At 37.3% G+C, this 22,741-nt stretch overlaps 2 protein-coding genes across 2 annotated transcripts in view; one reads left to right on the forward strand and one right to left on the reverse strand.

Annotated features, from left to right (window-relative positions):
* Positions 1 to 418: 418 nt before the first annotated feature.
* Positions 419 to 1,447, reverse strand: LOC117316305. Its single transcript, XM_033870847.1, has one exon. It carries the CDS (start codon positions 1,445 to 1,447, stop codon positions 419 to 421), a length of 1,029 nt encoding a protein of 342 aa, XP_033726738.1.
* Positions 1,448 to 14,075: 12,628 nt separating this feature from the next.
* Positions 14,076 to 22,741, forward strand: part of LOC117316159 — a 37,663-nt gene continuing 28,997 nt past the window's right edge. Inside the window, exon 1 of the mRNA XM_033870669.1 lies at positions 14,076 to 14,190. The gene's annotated coding sequence lies outside the window, so the exon portion shown is untranslated. The remainder of the gene's footprint in view (positions 14,191 to 22,741) is intronic.

Below are 22,741 nucleotides of genomic sequence, written 5' to 3' on the forward strand. Positions count from 1 at the left end.
AATGAACAGCTAAGCTAGTATTCAATTAATACTTGTCGCATGAGAACTTAACATATCAACATGATATTTAATTCTTGTTTAAAACAGTAAGAATAGTTTTTTTTTTTAATTTATAAATCGCACATGTTCGCAACAACAATAAGGAAGAGCTGTGGTAATTTTCAGTATACAATGAATTGTGTCAAAGATACAGTTAATAAGCGAGCAAAGATTTGAAAGCTTATATTTAAACAAATTGTTTTAGGAGATAATTTGATGCAATTTAATTACAAATCTTTACAGACAGCATAGTGATTCACCAAGACTTTCGTGTTGGATATAATTAATATCATTTTGTTATTATGTTGGCAGTATTTTTTTTTCTTGACAAAATATGTATACATCAGCAATATTTCCCTCTGATCTGTGACTGCTTATTTTAAACATAGCCACACTTGGAAAACACTTTAGGGACAATATTTTCAGAAATCCCAGTGATCGCATTAACAACCGAATATTCTGTGTATTCGTAGGTCAAAATTGGATTTTTTTTCAGTCCGTCTCTCATACATTTGAACACAAATTCTGCTGGATTTAATTCCGGCGAATACGGAGGCAGGAATACTAAATGTAATCCCTGAAGTCCCAACATGTTCTTGAGGAAAGTTTCGCCAAACCGCTGATGATGAAACCCGCAGTTATCCATGATAACACAGTCGCCAGCTGCAAAGATCGGGTTACCGATATGATTTGTTTCCTGCAATGCATCATCAAAGAATTGTATCATAATATTCGCATTTGATGGACCATCGATTATACTGAAGTAATCAATGCCGAAATACCCAACACATAAATTAACAGTATAGGTTGCGTTGCTCGCATATTTCTGAACTTCCACTGCCTTTTCGCCTATAACGGCATGTCCTCGTTTGCGATTCCCATCAGTTCTTATAACGGATGCCTCGTCAAAGAAATGCAGCTGCTCAGGTTTATACGAAAGTACTTCCGCCAAATAATGGTCGAACTGACCTTCAAATCTTGCCGTTGTCGTCTCCGACGGAATTTTCTGCATCACTTTATATGTCATTCCGGGGATTTTATTTATTGCATATTGAATTGTTCGCACACTTGGTATATTGTTTATATTACATATATTTTCCTCCAAAAGCTTAACATATATCTCATTAGCATACACTGCAGCTTGCTTGGTCTTCTGGTACTCAATAAATTGTAGTACTTCTGGGGTAAGTTTAGGTGAAAAAATGGGTCTTCCGCGTGGCTGATCCTCCGTTCCATTCGTGATGTATTTATCCGCTATGCGGAAGCACGAAGACTTAGCAAGACCAGTTCTTTTGGATATTTCGGTAAAAGATAATCCTTCAGAAAATAACTTTATCACCAGAGTTTCAACAGTGTCTGCGGATTTTACGCCCTTTATATGGTAATGACCAGCTTTCGTACTCTCCATATCGGATACTTATACACAAACACATTTTTATCACACACACACAATGATGTATAACCTATAACTAGGGGCGTGCACATTTCTAGATGATCGACGCAGTAGCCAATCAAGAACTAGCAACATTGTATGTCGACTATATTCACAGATTCACCTTGTAATTGATTGCCGAGTCGTGCCGTTTCTTAGCCAATCACAGAACGAGAGGCGGAGCCCGAGGTCGGGTACCGTCAACTCGGGTAATTACCGACCGACTGAACAAAAGAAAGTAGAGACATCCGTGGGAACTTGTCAATTTGCGCCGTTCCAGCTTGCATTGCGTTCACAGTAATTACTTTATTATCAGAAAAAAATCGTCACAAGTGCATTGCTCTACTCGAGCTGACTTGGATTATATTTTTTGTAAACGTATCATGTTGAAGAGATGTATACTCGCAAGACTAATAAAGAATTGAAAGAATTGTTACCATTTTAGCAGCCTGGTACACAATTATTATGCGAGATATCGAACATTTTTGTAAAGGATAATCGATTGCCTTACCGATCTCTTTTCGACAGCAAAGAAATACATGTACTACGGTCTTCGATTACAAGACAGAGGATTATAGTATATATGTATGTTTATACACTTCTGTATTATGTTGTATATATACTATTAAATGGAAATTGTCAAATAAAATACAGTTTAAACTATATAGACCACAGAATGATTGTGTGTGTAGTCAAATATTCTTTCCTTATTGTGAGAAAAACAATACATTGGTGTCATCTGTCATGTGTATGTGATAAAAACGTCAACAAAAACACATTTTAAACATATTTTAATCAATTATAACGACAACATGGGAATATTTCCTGTCCTTTTTATTTCGGAAGTAAAAACAAAAAAAAATACGTACTGACTATGCGAAAGTCACCATTATTATCAAGACCTAACACCCAAACAATGTGAAGTATTTCGTCCTTCCCCGAGCTATTGGCCAGTCCAGTTTATGTCCGATGAAGAAGCCTGGGATTAGATTAACTGTAATTGTATTAGATACACAGTGTACGTAAATTTTCCATTGAGACTGGTAGGTAACAAAGAGTTTCAGGAGAAGATATGAACTTTGTCTTCAGATAATGTAGGAGATGAGTATCATTATCCGTTTTCCTGTAAAAACGCAATCATTGAAAATTTGCAAAGAAATTACATATCATTACCGCTCAAATCCAAATAAAACTAAACTAAAAGGTCTGTTAAAAGGTCATAATTATAAACGAAGTTCTAAATGGTTTGTCCTTTTTTTTCTAAAAAAAATCTCTTTGATTACGTGTATGTAATATAATCCTATGAATATTATGTTTTTGTACCTGGATTGTTTCTTCATATATATGTACGTTTGATACAACGTTAATGTTCCTCATGTAACACATTTCCATGTGTTATAGTATCCAAATAAAACTGTGTATGGAGACCACGTGGTTAAAATCGCGTCATTTACAAATCATGATTGGAGTTAATCAATGTTAAATAGATAAATCCTCTATACACAGGACAAATACCGGTCGTGTACAGTGTATTTACCGTTATAGAAATGTTTTCACCTGCTGTTAACATCTGCCAATCACAGATTTTGATTACAATAGCGAGTATACCTGTATCGCAGTGACCCCATCGGACCCCTACGGCTTTTTTTTTTACCTGCGGGCAGAATGTTGTTACAGAAGGATTTAGCCTATGCTCCATGTTTACAAGTCTACCTGTATCTCACCTCTTACATTTAGGTCTTTTAGAATAAGACACCTGCCGTTTTCCTTTTGAGGCCGTAATAGCGGAAGTAAAACCCGTTAAATCCGTATGCGATGATAGTTGTGTTAATCATTATTAAATCATATATATATTTCAGATTTAAATTGGGTACGTAATTTGTATTGTTGAAAGTTATACATTTATAATGTGTACGTATTGGTTTAATGGTTACAACATATCAAGATATACACATGCATTGAAATAAGAGCAATTACTTGACCTTAGATGTTAATAGGACGTTAAACAAAATAAACCAAACCAAACCAAACTTTCACTATATCTTTATATATACCCCCCTCCTCTCTCTCTCCCGCTCAAACCAATTTGTAAAAATGTTAAAAATAATATTATATTAAAATATTATATTATGCCATCTTGCTGTATTTTTTTCATGTATACTTGTGTCGGGAAAGGTGGTTTTTGCCCAATCTCTTATATACATATAAGTAACAATACAAATATGTTTAAATAAAAAATCAGGGTAACTATTTATGTGAGGTTTCGTAAGAAAATAGAACACTCAGTATCCATAATTTTTATTTCAACACATCTTATTGACGAGATGTTAAGTCAAAAGGATTGGACATCAGGCATAGCCTATATAGATCAATATCGTGATACACTTATTTATTGATCTTCATATTACTTTAATAAGGACGAACTTGGATATTTTACCCAAACGTGCATATACAATTTACATATATATACACACACAATACTAATCATAATAACAACATTATCCGTAATAAATCATGTATTTGTTTCAACAAGCACATACAAATGTACATGTACATGTATAATGTATATACATGTATGAGACATACGTTATGGGTTCGGTTGTTCAAAACGAATGTGTTTTCATTTTATGAAAAATGTCAAGACTGGTTACCTATCAAACGGGTGATATACAGATTAATAAGTTTACAATACTGTACATTTTACCGTCTCAGCTTACATAAATGATAAGGATGACCACAGTTCATTTCAAATATTTCATTCAGAGAATTACATAAATATTATATATATATATATATATATATATGAATGGATTGGACAACAAACTAAGCCTACATGTATCAGTGTATACTGCCCATCGCCAGCCGTCAAAAAACTGTCTCGGTACCCTGTACATTGCGCGTGCATTGTGCATACTACGACGTTTACCGAGCATTGAATACATTTGTAGGTAACTCAGACGGGCATGGGCTGGCGATCGTACAATTCGACCACATTTCAAATCCTGCCTATATCAAAGAAAATGTTTCACTGACAGAACTAATTGCCTTCTTTATTTTAATATATCATACATCACTACGATACTTTAAGTGGTATACCACGCACAAATGTATATATAAGATAAATGATTGTTCGCGCACAGCGCTAGCGAGAGCTTATAACTAGAGCACATGTACATGTGAAATATCACGTGACTTATTGCGAATCTACATCACCTTATACCAAAATAGATATAAACATATATATTGAACTCATATTTTTGCTCAGTTGTCATCGATGTAAGCTTCGCAACTTGTAGATATGTACATATGTATGCAAAATAGATAAATGTTGGTGGTTTGATCTCTTAATCTTACATATGCTGCATAAACTGATGGTTTTGTTTTCTATTATTCATGTAGTTAGTCTAATTGACATCCAAACTTAAATATTTCATCAACAACGTTTTCCCCCATGTTATTGACACCAGCGAATATCAAATCTGAGAACTACTTTTTATTTGAAAATGGTCACCTTTAGGTCGAAACAGGCCAAATTGCGTCATGTTCCTCTTTCATACGATCCAGCTAACATGTACATGTACTGTATGTACACCAAAAAGACAAAACAACTTAGAAATATATCAGAATACTCAATCTAATTGAAATCAGATATACATTTGCATTTTGCACTACACTACTCTCCGTATGAACATTTTTAGATACAAGATGTTGTTTAAAAAATAACTTTGTGTTTAACTTTTTTCTATGATTATACTTTAAGATCCATCAAATGTATTTTTGTTAAACTAAACTTCATTACTCACGCTACCAAATTACTCTTGATTTGATACTTACACAAGCAGAAAACAACTCGAGCAAGTGAATACGAAACATATTTTGTAAACGTTATATTATATTCTGCGAACGCTTCTGATGAAATAAATATGAGTTCCTTCTTATTCATCGTTATATTTTTAAAAAAAAGATTGCCGGATTTCTTGTGTCCATGTTACGGGAGCGGGATCGCTGGCTGAGCGGGTTTGCTGGCCCGCCGAAGCGGGATCGCTGGCTGAGCGGGTTTGCTGGCCCGCCGGAGCGGGATCGCTGTCTGAGCGGGCTTGCAGGCCTTCTGGAGCTGAATCGCTGGCTGAACGGGGTTGCTGCCTTGTCAGAGCGAAATCGCTGCGTGAGCGGGATCGCAGCGACATCGCTTGCGCGGGATTACGGCGGGATTGCAGCGGGGTTTTAATCCCCATCGCTCGACGGGCGCAAACGCGCTGTGAGCGTTTGAGTACCAAATCACCCTCCTCGTACTCTATGTTAACGAAAAGATAATTATCATGTGTGGAGATATGTTAACGATTTCAAATGCTCAAATACAAATGATGTGGTAATGGCTACCCTAATGTGGACTTGTGTACGGAAATAGAGTCTTAACTGTTGCGAAGAATGCTAATACCAAGAACAGGTCAACTTGTCACGAGAGAACGCTCTGGAACGCTTTGTTTGCGTCTTTGTGGAGAATGGATACAGTAACCTGATGAACTGATAATTAGAACTAAATCAACCTTAGAGTGCAGGTGCTAGTTTGAGTGTGATTTTGTGTGGAAGTGTACATATACGTTGGTAAACAATAATAATCATGAAATGATGTTATGTTTGGGTTTTACGGCCCATCGACAGCTAGGGCTATTTAGGGCAAAACAAAGTACTATTCTATTCTGTTTGCGTTTGAAATCAGAAAAAAAAATCAATTTTAAAAGCATTTGTATTGTATAATTAAATCACTATGTTTAAAAAAAATAGAATAGATCGATATCTTTCAAACAGCTAATTAGTGTTTCCGAATCCACAAAATTCAAAAGAGTTTTCATACAATGTATCTGGGACTCGAAAGTAGTTATCACGAATGTGCTTGAAATCGGAACATGCTATTAGAAAATGCTCCACGGTGAATTGAGTGTCACATGCATGGCATTTTGGTGGATCTTCTCGTTTTAAAGAAATGAATCGGTGTGGATATGTGTGCCCGGTTAAAAAAGGTTGTTGCTCGTCTTGACAGTCCTATCGAGATACGTTTATAACCAATACGAAGCTATCAGATTTGTGTAATTTCTAAACCCCTTGACTAAAATTACCTGAATACCATGGGTATAGATGCACAATATCAGTATCACTATTTACATAACAATCTCACATGACTTAGGAAAATCAGATAACAATAATATGCCACTGCCTCCCGAAACATGAAGGAGAGACCGTATTTAAAAGTCAAGTAGAATTGTACCTGCTACCCCCATTCGTGTATAGTGAGAGGAAACTCAATTTAGGATATTTTCTCTTTCTCAACAACTTTCTTCCTTATGTCTCCTTGGACATTGTTTTTCTTTTGGCCTTTACTTGAGCGTTAGCCCCTGGAAGGTTTGGAATATTATTATTTAACGTTCTATCAATAGCTAAGGTCATTTAATGACGGCCTGCCGTGCGTGTGATGAGTGTGTACGTATTTGGTATCCTTGTGATAGTCCGAAACGTTTGTCGATTCATAGTGCTAGCCAAACACACGTCCGAAGACACCCAGCAGAACACCCCACCCGGTGACATACTGGTAACAGGCAACAAAATTTCCCACTTCCTAAATGTTGCGCGCCAAGCAGGAGTACATTTTTTTTGTAGCAGCTGCTGTCAGTAAAATATGACCGGGTGGGGTGTCCTGTTGGGCGTCTTCGGCAGTATGCTTCAGTGAGGTAGCACTATAAATCGGCAGCATTTACGGACTATCACGAGGGGACTTTACACGAACATACCGCAGCCTCCCAAAATACACATACGCACTCACCACACATATACATGTCGCACGCACGAGAGGTCGTCCTAAAATGACCTTAGTTTTTGAGGTTATCACCGTTGCGCCAAAATGAACTCATGGTAACGCCATTTTTCTCAATAAGAATCCTCGTCATGTGATATACACCGCATCTATGCGCTTATAGGGAGAGCCAAGCTAAGCATCGGGGTAACGCAAGACTGTGGCGCCAAAGGCAAATATAATGTAAAAGGCTATACAATTATTATATTAACATAGGCCAGCTGGCTGTATTATCACATTAAGGACGTGTAATAATACGTCCCTGACTAAGGTTTTGAAAGAACAAATAAACGCTCGATGCTTTTATACGGATCTCTATTTGAAAACATAATTAGTCAACTTATCCCTCAATAAAAGAAGGAGAGTGTTCGCCCCTGTTACCAACCCTCAATAAAAAATCAAATAATTGTCTTTGGATTAAAAAGTGGTTATAATAACGCAAGCTAGCACTGATTCGATAATGACCAAAATAGTAACAAATATACACGACAGCTCGAAAAAAAATTCAATTATGATGTCCAAAATGTTGTTCGTTATTCTGCAATTATGAAGTTCCGCAGCTCTTTGTATACTGTTTATAACAATATAGATTTCATTTTATTAACATTACAGCATTTGAACAAATACAGGTGAAAATCTAACCACCTATAGGGCTGGAAAGTCTCGTCATGGAGTCACTTCCGGTGCACGCGCTGGATATAAACAAACCACACGTGTGTACACCGGCGATATGTTGTGCTTCGTGTTCGGGTGTAATCACCAGAGTTTGCGGGAGACGTGTAGTTTTTTTCGATTCCCGAAACGATTTTTGAGGCAGTGGGAGAAACTGTGCAGGTTGGTTGACATATTAAGCAATGTTAAAGTGAAATATTGTTTGCGATTGATCTGATACACACTGACTGTACATGCATAGGCTACAGACGTACAGTACCGGTACCGTTGTAAATACTTTTGTTGACTGATGTAATTATATATAGAAGACACGAAACTAGTTTTATGGTGCATAATGCATACAAGCTCCTTTAATTTAGTACATAATGTTACACTCATACATGTGATATAGCAACAAGGTAACAAACATGCATAATGAAGGGGAGTGGTCATTGGCGCTCGCTGTCACCGGTACAACTATTTATTCAAAACTTGTTGTTTGAAACATTTTTCAATTAAAAAAAATAACTTGTAATTCATCAATTTATACACAAATATTTATTTAAAGAATAGTGTTTATACAAAACAATGTAGGATATATTTTACATCTTTTTACACCCAGAAATAAGAATATTCAAACTTTATTCGAAATGATTGTTGAAGCTTTAATTACAATACAAGCGATTTTATAAAACCATGCATAGAATGTGTATGATAAAAGTATTATCAGTGCATTATTCCAGAGTTCTTAACCAAATTTTTAAAAATATTTTTAATTCCAAATATTACTTAATTTTGTGTATGGAACTAGTACAGGTATATTAATTAATTAATTGATTATATATATATACAAGAGATCCCAGAGGGATCTTGGCGCCCACCATTGAATGTTCTTCATAGGTTCCATGTCAGATTGATCTTTTCTCTACTTTTCTCTTCTTCTAAGTCTTACTAATCTGTGTAAATTCAGAAGAAACCTCTAGTACTTTTCAAACAAGGGAAACCTATATATGAAATTTAAGATTAAGGCACCATGGGGAACCTATATATGGAATTTGAGAAAGATTCCTTCAGTACTTTCTCAGAAATAGCGATAACAAACTTCAATTGTCAAAATCCAAGATGGCTGCCTATCGGCCATGTTGTTTTCCGATTGGTCTCAAAATACAATATGCATAACTTGGCACCAAGGGGGACCTACATATGAAATTTCAGGAAGATTCCTTCAGTGCTTTCTGAGAATTATCGATAACAAACTTCAATTGTCAAAATCCAAGATGGCTGCCTGTCGGCCATGTTGTTTTCTGATTGGTCTCAAAATGCAATATGCATAACTAAGCACCAAGGGGAACCTACATATGAAATTGGAGAAAGATCCCTTCAGTACTTTCTCAGAAATAGCGATAACAAACTTCAATGGTCAAAATCCAAGATGGCTGCCTGTCGGCCATGTTGTTTTCCGATCAGTCCCAAAATGCTATATGCATTACAAGGCACCAAGGGAACCTACTTATGAAATTTGAGAACGATCCCTTCAGTACTTTCTTAGAAATAGCGATAACAAACTTCAATTGTCAAAATCCAAGATGGCTGCCTGATGGCCATCCTGTTTTCCGATCGGTCCCAAAATGCTATATGCATAACAAGGCGCCAAGAGGAACCTACATATGAAATTTGAGAAAGATCCCTTAGGTACTTTCTCAGAAATAGCGATAACAAACTTCAATTGTCAAAATCCAAGATGGCTGCCTGTCGGCCATGTTGTTTTCCGATCAATCCCAAAATGCAATAAGCATAACTAGGCACCAAGGGAAACCTACATATGAAATTTGAGGAAGATCCCTTCAGAACTTTCTCAGAAATAGCGATAACAAACTTCAATGGTAAAAATCCAAGATGGCTGCCTGTCGGCCATGTTGTTTTCCGATCGGTCCCAAAATGCAATATGCATAACTAGGCACCAAGGGGAACCCACATATGAAATTTGAGAAAGATCCCTTCGGTACTTTCTCAGAAATAGCGATAACAATTTTCAATGGTCAAAATCCAAGATGGCTGCCTGTCGGCCATGTTGTTTTCCGATCGGTCCCAAAATGCAATATGCATAACTAGGCACCAAGGGGAACATACATATGAAATTTGAGAAAGATCCCTTCGGTACTTTCTCAGAAATAGCGATAACAAACTTCAATGGTCAAAATCCAAGATGGCTGCCTGTCGGCCATGTTGTTTTCCGATCAGTCCCAAAATGGAATATGCATAACTAGGCACTAAGGGGAACCTACATATGAAATTTGAGAAAGATCCCTTCAGTACTTTCTGAGGATTAGCGATAACAAGAATTGTTTACGGACGGACGGACGGACGGACCACGGACCACGGACGCAGGGCGATTTGAATAGCCCACCATCTGATGATGGTGGGCTAATAAAAAGCAGGGGTCAAATTCTTATTAAAATTTTATATGCTTCAAAGCATTTCCTAATAATTTAAATACAAAATTAATTTCTTTATTATCTTAAAACAGGTATACCCAATATTCTTCAAAATTTTCTATAAAAATGATTGTCTTTTAATGGTTAAACTTAACTGATGCTACATATAGTTGTAACAAACAAGTTACATGTAATAAAGAAATAAAATTGCCATCCACAAAATGTAACTACAAATAGATTTATTAATATGCACAAATTAATCTTGTAACACTAATGTTGAAAACAAATAAAATATAAAAAAAAAAAAATAAACAAAAAATACACATTATGAAATTATCAAAAGTTATGCTGAAAAAATATTTTATAATTGTCAAAATGTAAAACCACAACTCATATTGCATATGAAAAGTGAATAATCATGAGGTTACTATACATCCATTTCAGGAGGAAAGATAGGAGGGTTTCTGATGCAGATAGAATCTGTAGTTGTCATTTTAAAGATGGAAAAAAGGAAAATGGCCCAACTTTGTTTCCTTGGAACCAAGGGAATGTCTTTGACTTCCAAGATCCCAATGCAATTTCAAGGTGCCTACATGTAGTTACATAACTAATGGATTGCCATATTAACTTGAAAAAATTAAGTATTCCTTTTGATTACATGCTATAATTACTTTACATCATCAGATATTCATTAAAACAGTTTAACATAGTTATAGAATAATTATAAAGACTAATTTGATTCAAAATGTAATGCCAGTAACAGCTACGTGTATACATGTACATGTATGTTGTAAAAGGTATGCCAAGTCAGTTATGCCTATTGTATATGGCATGAGTTGAAGGGGTGACAGCAACATCTTCAAGTAGGTAGAGAAACCAAGATGGCCGCCATGACGTCATACCTCAAAAGTTTAAAATGGCCATAACTCGAAAAGTATTCAAGAAACAAGAGTCATGTTATGATATTATGTTACAGTACCTTTGGGACTAACTTTTATAAAATTACAAGTTAAAGGTCAGAGGTCAAATAAAAAAGCTCGCCTGAGGGTCAAGTTAGTCTATTTTTAAAAAACTTTCATTTTTTTCAATCTTTTTCCAAAAAAAATCTTAGTATGATGTTAAATGTCATTCTGATGAATTTGACGATTTCAGTTTTTCTGTGACACATACGGTTTCTGTTGTACGCCATTTTGAATTTCCCCCTATATATTTCAATAGAAAAGTGTGTTACATTTCAAACTTCTTCTAAGTTCCACCAGTGGCATTCAGCTCAATCTTAGCTGAAATAATCCTTGGACTGTCCTGGCCAAGTTATGTTATTTTTTAAGTTGGTTTGAAATTCAAGATGGCCGCCATGACGTCATGTATTGAAAAGTTTAAAATGGCCATAACTCTAAAAGTATTCATTTTACAAAGGTCATGTAATAATGTGATTTGTAGATAATGACTAGCGCTAACTTTTACTCACCAAAAATTTTAGTCTATTTATAGAAAATCTTCATTTTTCAATCTTTTTCCAAAAAAAGTTCTTCGTATGATGTAGAATGTCATTCTGATAAATTTGACGTTTTCAGTTTTTCTGTGACCCATACGGTTTCCGGTATACGCCATTTTTAATTTCCACTATATATTCTATATTAAAAATAGTTTTACATTTTAAACTTCTTCTCAAGTTCCACCAGTGGCATTCAGCTCAATCTTAGCTGAAATAATCCTTGGATTGTCCTGGCCAAGTAATGTTATTTTTTAAGTTGATTTGAAATCCAAGATGGCCGCCATGACGTCATCTATTAAAAAGCTTAAAATCCCCATAATTAAAAAAGCATTCATTTTACAGGGGTCAGGTAATTATGTTATTTGTAGTTAAAGCCTGGTTCTAGCTTTTACTCACTAAAAGTGTTAGGGTCAGAGGTCAAATAAAAGCGTTCGCTATGGGGTCAAATAAGTCTATTTTTAAAAAATCTTCATTTTTTAATCTTTTTCCAAAAAAAGAAATTTAAGTATGATTCAAAATGTTATTCTGATGATTTTCATGTTTTTTGGTGTTTCGGTAACGTTTACCATTAACGCGGAACGCCATTTTGAATTAATTTGGCATCTGATATATAACGGCATCTGAGATATAACGTTAGTTGGACGAGGGGAGATAACTCGTACAAGGCTGTACGAGTTATTTCCCTTCGTCCACTCCTTTGCTGAAATGTAATATCTCAGATGCCAGATTAATCAAAACTAGAATGTGGATGACCTATCAAGTGTTCTAAAATAGTTTTTTATGTTTGGAAATACCAAGCTTTTAGGTCATTTATGCTAAATAGTGTAAAGCCCGTCAAATTGTCCATGACAATTTCTAGTTTAGAAATACTGTACGTGTATGTATATCAGAGCTTATTCATCATCTGGTTTAGTTCCAACACAAATGTTTACCTGTAATTAGCTAGGTTGGGCGGAGCTGGAAATAATTCTTCCATTGTCTGTCTTTGCTTGGGTGGAAGACTTTTCGGATGCTGTATCCACGTTGCCCGTATGTCGGTTTTGCTTACATTTTTGTACCTACAAATTGTACAGTAGCTAGTGAGTAGGCATATATTAAATATAAAAGGAAACTGAAATAACACCAATTAATGTAAATCCATTAGGTAATTAATTGTATACAACTAGACAATACAACATAATCTTGAGATTGTCATGATTTGTATCCTTTGAATATTGGATGAAATCCTTCAGTTTAATTTGACAGAAACTGGACATTCAGATTGCATATTCAAGTATGAAAATTATTTTAGTTGTCTTATAAATTCATGTATGGATGTCATGTACATGTACTAATGATTTATTAATTAATATTAATTCTGTTGATGAAAAAATACTGTACCCATATAACAGGAGTGAAGCTTTGTGATGGCACTTGTCCTTGCCATTTACACAATCACACATGCTATAAGCTGTTGTATAGTTGTCACCAAGTGTGATCTGAAATATGCAATAAACGATATTGTACTGTGACTGTTGTGCTGTTGTGATGACATAAATGCCTTGCTTTGATACAAACGTTTTAAAACTAGAATGGCATCGTTTAACCGTCCCATGTCCTACAAAATGTAGGTGGGCGTGGTGACTATAACTGTCAAATCCACTTGTACTACAGTAGGCCTAACTCGCTCGTACAGTACATAGTCCTACATGGTAGAATATTAATGCGAGAAAGATGACACTTAATTTAATCAAACTATATACATTAAGTCGTGTATGTTCGACCCTCCCTCCAGATCTACTCACGTTAACATGATAGCTTCTGTCTCTCATGCTGGCTTGAACTCGGCCCTGTACATGTTGCATCTCCGGGTCATAGATAAATTTCAGTATATGGTCCGATTTAACAGCTAACTCTGACCTCAGGCTTAGTTTCCTAGTTCCAGATACAAAATTTGTCCAATATAAAATGGAAAACGCCATACTAGTACTCGGTAACTCCGCCTACTTAACGTGCAGTCAATCACCGCCATCCTAACAGAAACAGTGATTCAATTCAATCGGCACTCATCCAGGTAGCGAAACACTCGTCGTTTACCTGACCAATCACAGTGACGCTGCTCAGGAAATCAATATACTGCTTGTTTTACCTGTATCTACGTTTATGAAAGTTCTTATCAGACTGCAGCTTCATTTTGTCAAAAGGACGCTGTGTAAAATGATCCACTGGTGACGAGAAGAAGCTTTTTGAATAGTACAGGGACTTTTATCGTTGTTTAGTTTGGTGGCACGTCATATTAATGGATTCACAAGTAAGCTAATTTCTTTTTACATTCACGTTTGAAAATATCTTTGGCTTGTTGTCGGGCGCATAATTATTTTCAGAATTTTTACCGAATGGGTAAAGGTTTAATTTTCAATGCCAGACATGGTTCAATGTAAAATGTAAAACGGTATTTTTTATCATTATTTTTTATTCATTTTTTAAACCAAATTATCAAGTAACTAGAACGGGTGTTATGTCCGATCGAAGCATCCAGCTGGACATGCGACCCGGTCATTTCAAACTTTCAACGGGGAAACAGTCGTAAAACTCAAAAAAAAAAAAAAAAAATGCTGAAGCAGGTAGGGCTCGAAAACATTTGATACAATGTTTGGCAACTCTTATTCAATATTAATTTCCAGAAATTGTCACATGTACGCCTTGTATTCATAATTTACATATATATGTTATAACTGCTGCAATGGCTAGACTTAAAGTAATGGAGGAATTAATCGACAGGTTATCTAGTTATCATTTGCTTGTCATTCAATACTGAGAGCTCCATGTCCATTCGAATATCAATATTGAGACAATATGAAGTGATGCATTTAATTATTTCACATCATCAGTCGTGTTGATATATCGGTATACGACTTCCCTTTAAGCAGTAGATAGCAAATACCATTTTGTAGAGTCTGGTATGTCTCGTAGTATTCCAGAAATGGCCGAAACTGAGGCAGTGTCAGGGAAGGAATATGATATGAAACTAGTCAGCAAAAGGGTGGAATTGCAGTATATTTATAATAATAACAGGGTATTCATTGTGACATTAAAACGAAAATGACGTCATCATCGCAATAATGACTTGGTATTTCTCAAAAAAGAAACATCAGGTTAATATCGCACAATATTAACCTCTACGTGACCATGTTTTAGCAATTGTGAAAGATCGAACAATATACAATGTTGGTGTTTGTCTCATTGTGATATGGCGGAACCTATGCCGACTGTTAAAGCATCATTACCCCTAGGCGAGGCTGTGCAATGGCATTATTAAAAGTGTTATCTGCGTGAACAAATGAATAGCATCATTGCAAAATAAATGTTTAAATTACCTGTTTAATGTAAGAATCGTCTCGTTGTATGCAATTTTCGATTACGACAAAAGGTGTAACCGTAGAGGTAAAATAACGCCAAACGAAATCACAATGCGATACTGAAGCAAAATTCCGAAGACACACAGCAGCACACCCCTCCCGATTATAACATATTAGTGCTAACGAAAACTGCAGAATATGTTACGCTTCTTGAGCAAGAATTTTTCTTTGTGTATTTATATTTGTATATTTGAGTTTCAATTTCGTTTTCCTCTTCGTTTACTTTTATGCAAAAATATTCCCGATTATTCTATTCCATATTTCATTCCATGCATTTTTGAATTTCTACAAAATAATTTCTTTTCACCTGATATTACAATTGAAGATTTATTCCTTTATCTTTTCTCAGCAAACGTTCAGTACACTGAAATCGCATGAAGAGCGCGTCAGAATTGCACCTGCTGGTATATTACACTCCTGCTAAGCGCTAATCGCTCTTGTAAAACTGATAATTGGTTCGCCCGTTGTCATAATGTGACTGAAGTCGACATCAATTCCGCACTTATTAACAAGGAGATAATCACAAACATACGACAGCCTCCCTATATACTACACGTATTCATCTTGCACACGAGGCCTTCCTTAAACGACCGTAGCTGACGTAGTTAAACAATGCAAACAAAACAACTAATCTCGTGTTTTCATTATCGGTATCAATTGACTTGCTTTTCTTAAGCCATAAGGAGCGGCATGTCATGTTTCTCCAATGACATCTCAACACATACTGATCGTTGTTGACACAGTTTCGTTCTATTGTTTATTTCCGAGTTCTATCAGTATTTCAAATGCGATTAGCACCTATATACGTAGGTGTTCACTTGTATGTACATATATAGGTGTACATGGAACTGGCGTTACATGCGTAACGTAATCGCCACAAACGTGTTGTGATGCGGAAATCGCGAGAGTTAGTCGCCGCAAAACAAGAGGGTTTTTTTGCGTTTTCTTCTGTAATGGGCCTGTATCTTAGCCGAAAAACTAGTTCAACCCGATGATTATTTGTTTATTCATTTAGGACAAAATCCTGGCCTATAAGTATTGATTTGATAAAATATAGATTATAGACTCTTAACACTTTGATTTACATTTCCTAATTGGATAACGACTCGATATGAAAAATTATATTGCACCCAGTATGCGAGGTCATATTAATGTTTGTGTTTGGTCTCCTGCCCTGCAGGTAGGGCGTTAGAATAGTAACTACTGCACCCATTGCATTATCGTAGGGAGCAACTAAATAAGTATGGTCGATTTCCGCTTATCCTGACCTAGGCCACGCACAGCGATAGTCCGGGCTAAAATTTCAGTAAAATATCACGTGACCCCAGTGATTACCACAGTACCAAAATAGATCGCCATGGTCCGTTGACTTCCTATGCGTTGTGATTTAGTACCATATGAAATAAAGTAACATTGTCATATTAAATAGGTATTTTACACTACCCATCCATGTATGTCTCTTGTCGATATGGTATTTTGTATTTTGATGTCTTTAGTCTTTCGGTACCATTTGCCGTTAACGTGGTATGCAATTTTGAATATTTCCTTTGATCTTTTGGGTGTAGCAACTATTCACATTGAAAGCTGCTCAAATTCTACCACTGGGATTCACCACAAACTTTAATAACATGACTGAGGGATGGTCAAGATTAAGGTTTGTTATTCCCGGGTCGGTCCGAAATCCAATATGTCCGCCATGACGACATATTTCTACATACAATTTCTAAGGTGAGAGGTAAAAAAAGTCCACTATGAAGTCAAACGTCACCAAATTTCGAACTATTTATTTTCTGATTTTCTTTCCTGTGTAGATCGATGCAGTATTTCAATGTAATGATATTGATACCTTCAGTTTTCCTTTCGCACTTCCGGTTCAGGATTTACGCCATTTTGAAAATATTTACGATTGCTCAAACTTTAAACAACTTCTCAACTTGGACTTTATATTTGGCCCGTAGCATACCTGGATAAAGTGGATAAAGGGCTACCAAGTTTGTTCAAGTGAATGACCTTGACCTACTATCATGGTCAGATGCGTCAAATAGGCTAAAACATGTAAACAGCTTTTTAATAAGCAAAAGGCACAGGGACTTGATATTTGATATGTAGCATTAGCATATTAAGAAACATAACAAAATATGCAAAGATACATTTCCGTGATTCGAACTCCGATCACTCGGATTCCTATAAGCGGTGACTCTACCATTTCATTAATACGGAGTGTTTGAAATAAGAAGTTAATGTTATCAGTTTAAGTTGATACTGTTAATGCCAAATAAAAAATGTTTTATCTACTGCGTTTGTTCAATTTTTCGATACCAGCGTATTGGAGGACCACTTTCTAAGAATGGGGTTTAAGTTGTCTTATGGTACATAGAATAAAATCAGACATTGTAAAAGTTAGTCTTCCATTGCGCTCTATGTCAATAAATGAATTGAATGCGGGAAACCCCATCCAAAGTTGCAAATAGCCTGATGAGGGAACTTTACGGTTATTTTTAGGTGTGTGTGTGTGTGTGGGAAGGGGGGGGGGGGGGGGGGGAGGTTACTGTATGTTCATGTTTGTCTCATTTAACAACGCGAAACAGATACCGACAGGACCCAAATTAAAGCCTGCCTGACATGATGCGAACGTTCAACTATATGCTAAAATTGAGAATTTTTGGTTTGGTTTATTTTGTTTAACGTCCTATTAACAGCTAAGGTCATTTAAGGACGGCCTCCCGTGCGTGCGACATGCATGCGTGTGGTGAGTGCGTATGTGTGGTTTGGGAGGCTGCGGTATGTTCGTGTTATCTCCTTGTGATAGGCCTGAACTTTTGCCGATTTATAGTGCTACCTCACTGAAGCATACTGCCGAAAACACCCAACAGGACACCCCACCCAGTCACATTATACTGACAACGGGCCAACCAGTCGTCCCACTCCTAATATGCTGAGCGCTAAGCAGGAGTAGCAACTACCATTTTTTGCCTTCCTCACAGGGGCAAACGCTCAACTAAAGGCCAAAAGTGAGGCATTGTCAAGGGAGACATTAGGAAGAAGAAATTTGTTCAGAAGGAAGAGAAAAGATAAGATCCTAAATTTAGTCGCCTCTTACGATCATGCAATTTGGAAAGCAGGTTCAATTTTTACGCCCTACCTTCTGGGTAGACGAAATGGGGCCTACAAAAACACACTATACACACTCACAACACGCATGCATAGCGCACGCACGGGAGCCGTCCATAAATGACTTAAGCTGTTGATAGGACGTTTAAGACACCAAACCAATGGTCGGTGGTGGTTTTTCCTATGTCTTCTGATCTAGGAACAGGGAACATTGAAGAGCCAAAGAAGAAGGGCAGCTGTATTTTACTGCATGTGTTGATCGTAGATCGTGCTTTGTTGATGTCTCCTAGAGATACCCGTCCTTATATACCCCTGGCTGTTGCGGGGACGTTAACCCCCAACACAAAACAAAACGTGCACATGACTTAATGCCCCCAATAAAACATCAACATCAATATATCCCTATGCATGCGCTGATTAGCAAGTCGGTCGGCGTGACTTTAATTAGCATGACTTCGGTAACTAGCGAAATGCTTCAGAAATCTGTCAGTTATATATATTATTTCAATAAGTGTATATCATCTGAAGTGCGAATTCTAATTAATGTTGGTATTATGATATTTAACATCAGCAATGGGGACTTCTGCGCCCTAATTGTGACCCCTGGTGTCGCAATTATTTATGGACGTTACGCCCGGAACAAATATAAATAAACGTTGCGATTTATGCGTTTGGTATGCTTTATTTGTTTAACAGACAGATTTTTTTAAGGACGTGCCAGGTTTTTTAGGTGAAGGAAACCTGGAGAAAAAACACCGGCCTACGGTCAGTACAGGCCAACTGCCCCACGTGAGTTTCGAACTCGCAACAAAGAGACGGAGGTCTAGCGATAAAGTGTCGATACACTTTAATCACGCGGCCACCGCGGACTCGCGAAATATGCGAGGAAGATCACAACTGCACACATCGGCGGGATTAAACTCTTGTAATATTTAGCATGGAAACTAGCCAAGTATTAACCAACGTCTGATTAATAGTATAGTATTATAGCAAATTCTTTATATAGATAATATTCCTGAAATAACACTAGGAAAATTAGCCTTGCCTAATGGGCTCATGCTAGATTACTCAAAGGAATTGTATCTAAACATGTTGATATGACAGGAAAACTGATCAATACTGGGCTTGCAACTAGTTGGTTGACCTCAATTATTTGATTATGATTGGGTCACTTAAGAATGATTTTACATATGCAATATCACTGAAACGTTAAAAGATGGTAACATATTGCCGCCCTACACAAACTAACCACTAATCAGTCCTTGTCAACAAATTGGTTTGGTTTGGTTTATTTTGTTTAACGTCCTATTAACAGCTAAGGTCATTTAAGGACGGCCTCCCGTGCGTGCGACATGCATGCGTGTGGTGAGTGCGTAAGTGTGTTTTGCGAGGCTGCGGTATGTTCGTGTTAAGTCTCCTTGTGATAGGCCGGAACTTTTGCCGATTTATAGTGCTATCTCACTGAAGCATACTGCCGAAGACACCCAGCAGCACACCCCACCCGGTCACATTATACTGACAACGGGCGAACCAGTCGTCCCACTCCAAATATGCTGAGCGCTAAGCAGGAGTAGCAACTACCATTTTTAGCCCATCATCATCAGATGGTGGGCTATTCAAATCGCCCTGCGTCCGTGGTCCGTCGTCCGTCCGTCCGTCCGTCCGTAAACAATTCTTGTTATCGCTATTTCTCAGAAAGTACTGAAGGGATCTTTCTCAAATTTTATATGTAGGTTCCTCTTGGTGACTAGTTATGCATATTGCATTTTGAGACCTATCGAAAAACAACATGGCCGACAGGCAGCCATCTTGGATTTTGACAATTGAAGTATGTTATCGCTATTTCTCAGGATGTACTGAAGGGATCTTTCTCAAATTCCATATGTAGGTTCTCCTTGGTGCCTTGTTATGCATATTGCATTTTGAGACCAATCGAAAAACAACGTGGCCGTTAGGCAGCCATCTTGGATTTTGACAATTGAAGTTTGGTATCGCTATTTCTCAGAAAGTACTGAAGGGGTCTTTCTCAAATTTCATATATAGCTTCCCCTTGTTTGAAAAGTACTAGAGGGATATTTCTCAATTTACACAGATTAGTAAAAGGAAGGGGAAAATAGAGAAAAGCTCAATCTAACATGGAACCTATCAAGATCGTTCAATGGTGGGCGCCAAGATCCCTCTGGGATCTCTTGTTAAAGACTTTGGTATGTCTCGGCTAGGTGACAGATCCCAAAACCTTCCTCACAGCGGCAAACGCTCAACTAAAGGCCAAAAGTGAGGCATTGTCAAGGGAGACATTAGGAAGAAGAAAGTTATTAAGAAAGAAGAGAAAAGATAAGATCCCAAATTTAATTTAGTCGCCTCTTACGATCATGCAATGGGGCAGCAGGTACAATTCTTACGCCCTACCTGCAACAAATACCTAAAGAAAAAAAGGAATACATATTAACAGTTAACGAAGCTGCATTTCATCCAAAGGGTGATTATTATCCGCAAAAACAAGAACAGACTGATATGTTAATACATTAGTACCAAAAAGTTAAATACTTTTTACTTTTTACTAAACTCACAAAAGTTTCGGCTTTAAATTTTGTTTTACTTTTTACTTTTGTTTTTAATTAAACGTAAATATGGATGATATGGCTCCCGAGGGCTTGGCGGAATAGGGCAAATTGAGGCGAATCCTTTGAATTGCTACTAGTATTGAACGACTAAATGGATTTTTATGAAATCTGGTCTTGAGTATTATTGGGCAAAGGAATTCACAGTTATAAAAACGAAGGATGCGGCTACCTGTGGCAGGAGGGGCGGGCCCATCAGGGGAAATTAGGTAAATCCTCTAGATAGCTACTCGTCCTTAATGACTGAACAGATTTTAATAAAATTTATTCCGGATCACTACTTGACACAGGAGACTCAAATTGCATGAGAGGAGGACATGGCGTCCCTTGGGCCAGATTGGCCAACCAAACAAAATATGGGAGGCATTAAAATAGTTGAACAATGATTGTTATGCTTTGGTTTGGTTTATTTTGTTTAACGTCCTATCAACAGCTAAGATCATTTAAGGACGGCCTTCCGTGCGTGCGACATGCAGGCGTGTGGCGAGTGCGTATGTATGTTTTGGGAGGCTGCGGTATGTTCGTGTTAAGTCTTCTTGTGATAGGCCGGAACTTTTGCCGATTTATAGTACTACCTCACTGAAGCACACCGCCGAAACACACCCAGCAGCACACCCCACCCGGTCACATTATACTGACAACGGGCGAACCAGTCGTTCCACTCCAAATATGCTGAGCGCTAAGCAGGAGTAGCAACTACCATTTTTAAAGACTTTGGTATGTCTCGGCCAGGGAACAGAACCCAAAGCCTTCTTCACAGGGGGCTGTTAATAGGACGTTAAACAAAATAAACCAAACCGAATCAAATCTTCACAGGGGCGAACGCTCAACTAAAGGCCAAAAGTGAGGCATTGTCAAGGGAGACATTAGGAAGAAAGAAGTTGTTTAATAAGAAGAGAAAATATAAGATCCTAAATTTAGTCGCCTCTTACGATCATGCAATGGGGGCAGCAGGTACAATTCTTACGCCCTACCTGCAGGGCAGGATTGTTATGCAACTTAAATGCAAGTATTTTGATGTGTTTTCTGCAAAATCTAGGTAAGCAATCCAGGCCCTGTGGGCCTATTGTATATGGCAAGTTAGTAATACCATTCCAGAATACTTGGTCATAATATTATTCTATCTCTTTCCAATGGTCGCAATGTAAACCCATGTTTTGATCCTGTTTTTTCCCTCGCTTAAATGACTTTTAGTGGGAACAGTATTGATTGGTTTGGTTTGTTTTATTTTGTTTAACGTCCTATTAACAGCTAAGGTCATTTAAGGACGGCCTTCCGTGCGTGTGGTGAGTGCGTTTATGTGTTTTTGGGAGGCTGCGGTATGTTCGTGTTAAGTCTCCTTGTGATTGGCCGGAACCTTTGCCGATTTATAGTGCTACCTCACTGAAGCATACTGCCGCCGACACCCAGCAAGACAACCCACCCAGTCGCATTATACTGACAACGGGCGAACCAGTCGTCCCACTCCAAATATGCTGAGCGCTAAGCGAGAGCAGCAACTACCATTTTAAAGACTCTGGTATGTCTCGGCTAGGGGACAGGACACAAAGCCTTCCTCATAGCGGCGAACGCTCAACTAAAGGCCAACAGTGAGGCATTGTCAAAGGTGACATTAGGAAGAAGAAAGTATATTGAAGAGATCAAAATATATCTGCTGGTCCGGTTACCACACTTAGATCTGTATCATTATCGTGCTATATATCTGCTGGTC

This window comes from Pecten maximus, chromosome 18 (genome assembly GCF_902652985.1).
Source record: "Pecten maximus chromosome 18, xPecMax1.1, whole genome shotgun sequence".
Taxonomy (NCBI): Eukaryota; Metazoa; Mollusca; class Bivalvia; order Pectinida; family Pectinidae; genus Pecten; species Pecten maximus.

Excerpts from the sequence above, each read along its gene's own strand:
- LOC117316305 (XM_033870847.1), bottom strand. The coding sequence starts at position 1,447 with ATGGAGAGTACGAAAGCTGGTCATTACCATATAAAGGGCGTAAAATCC.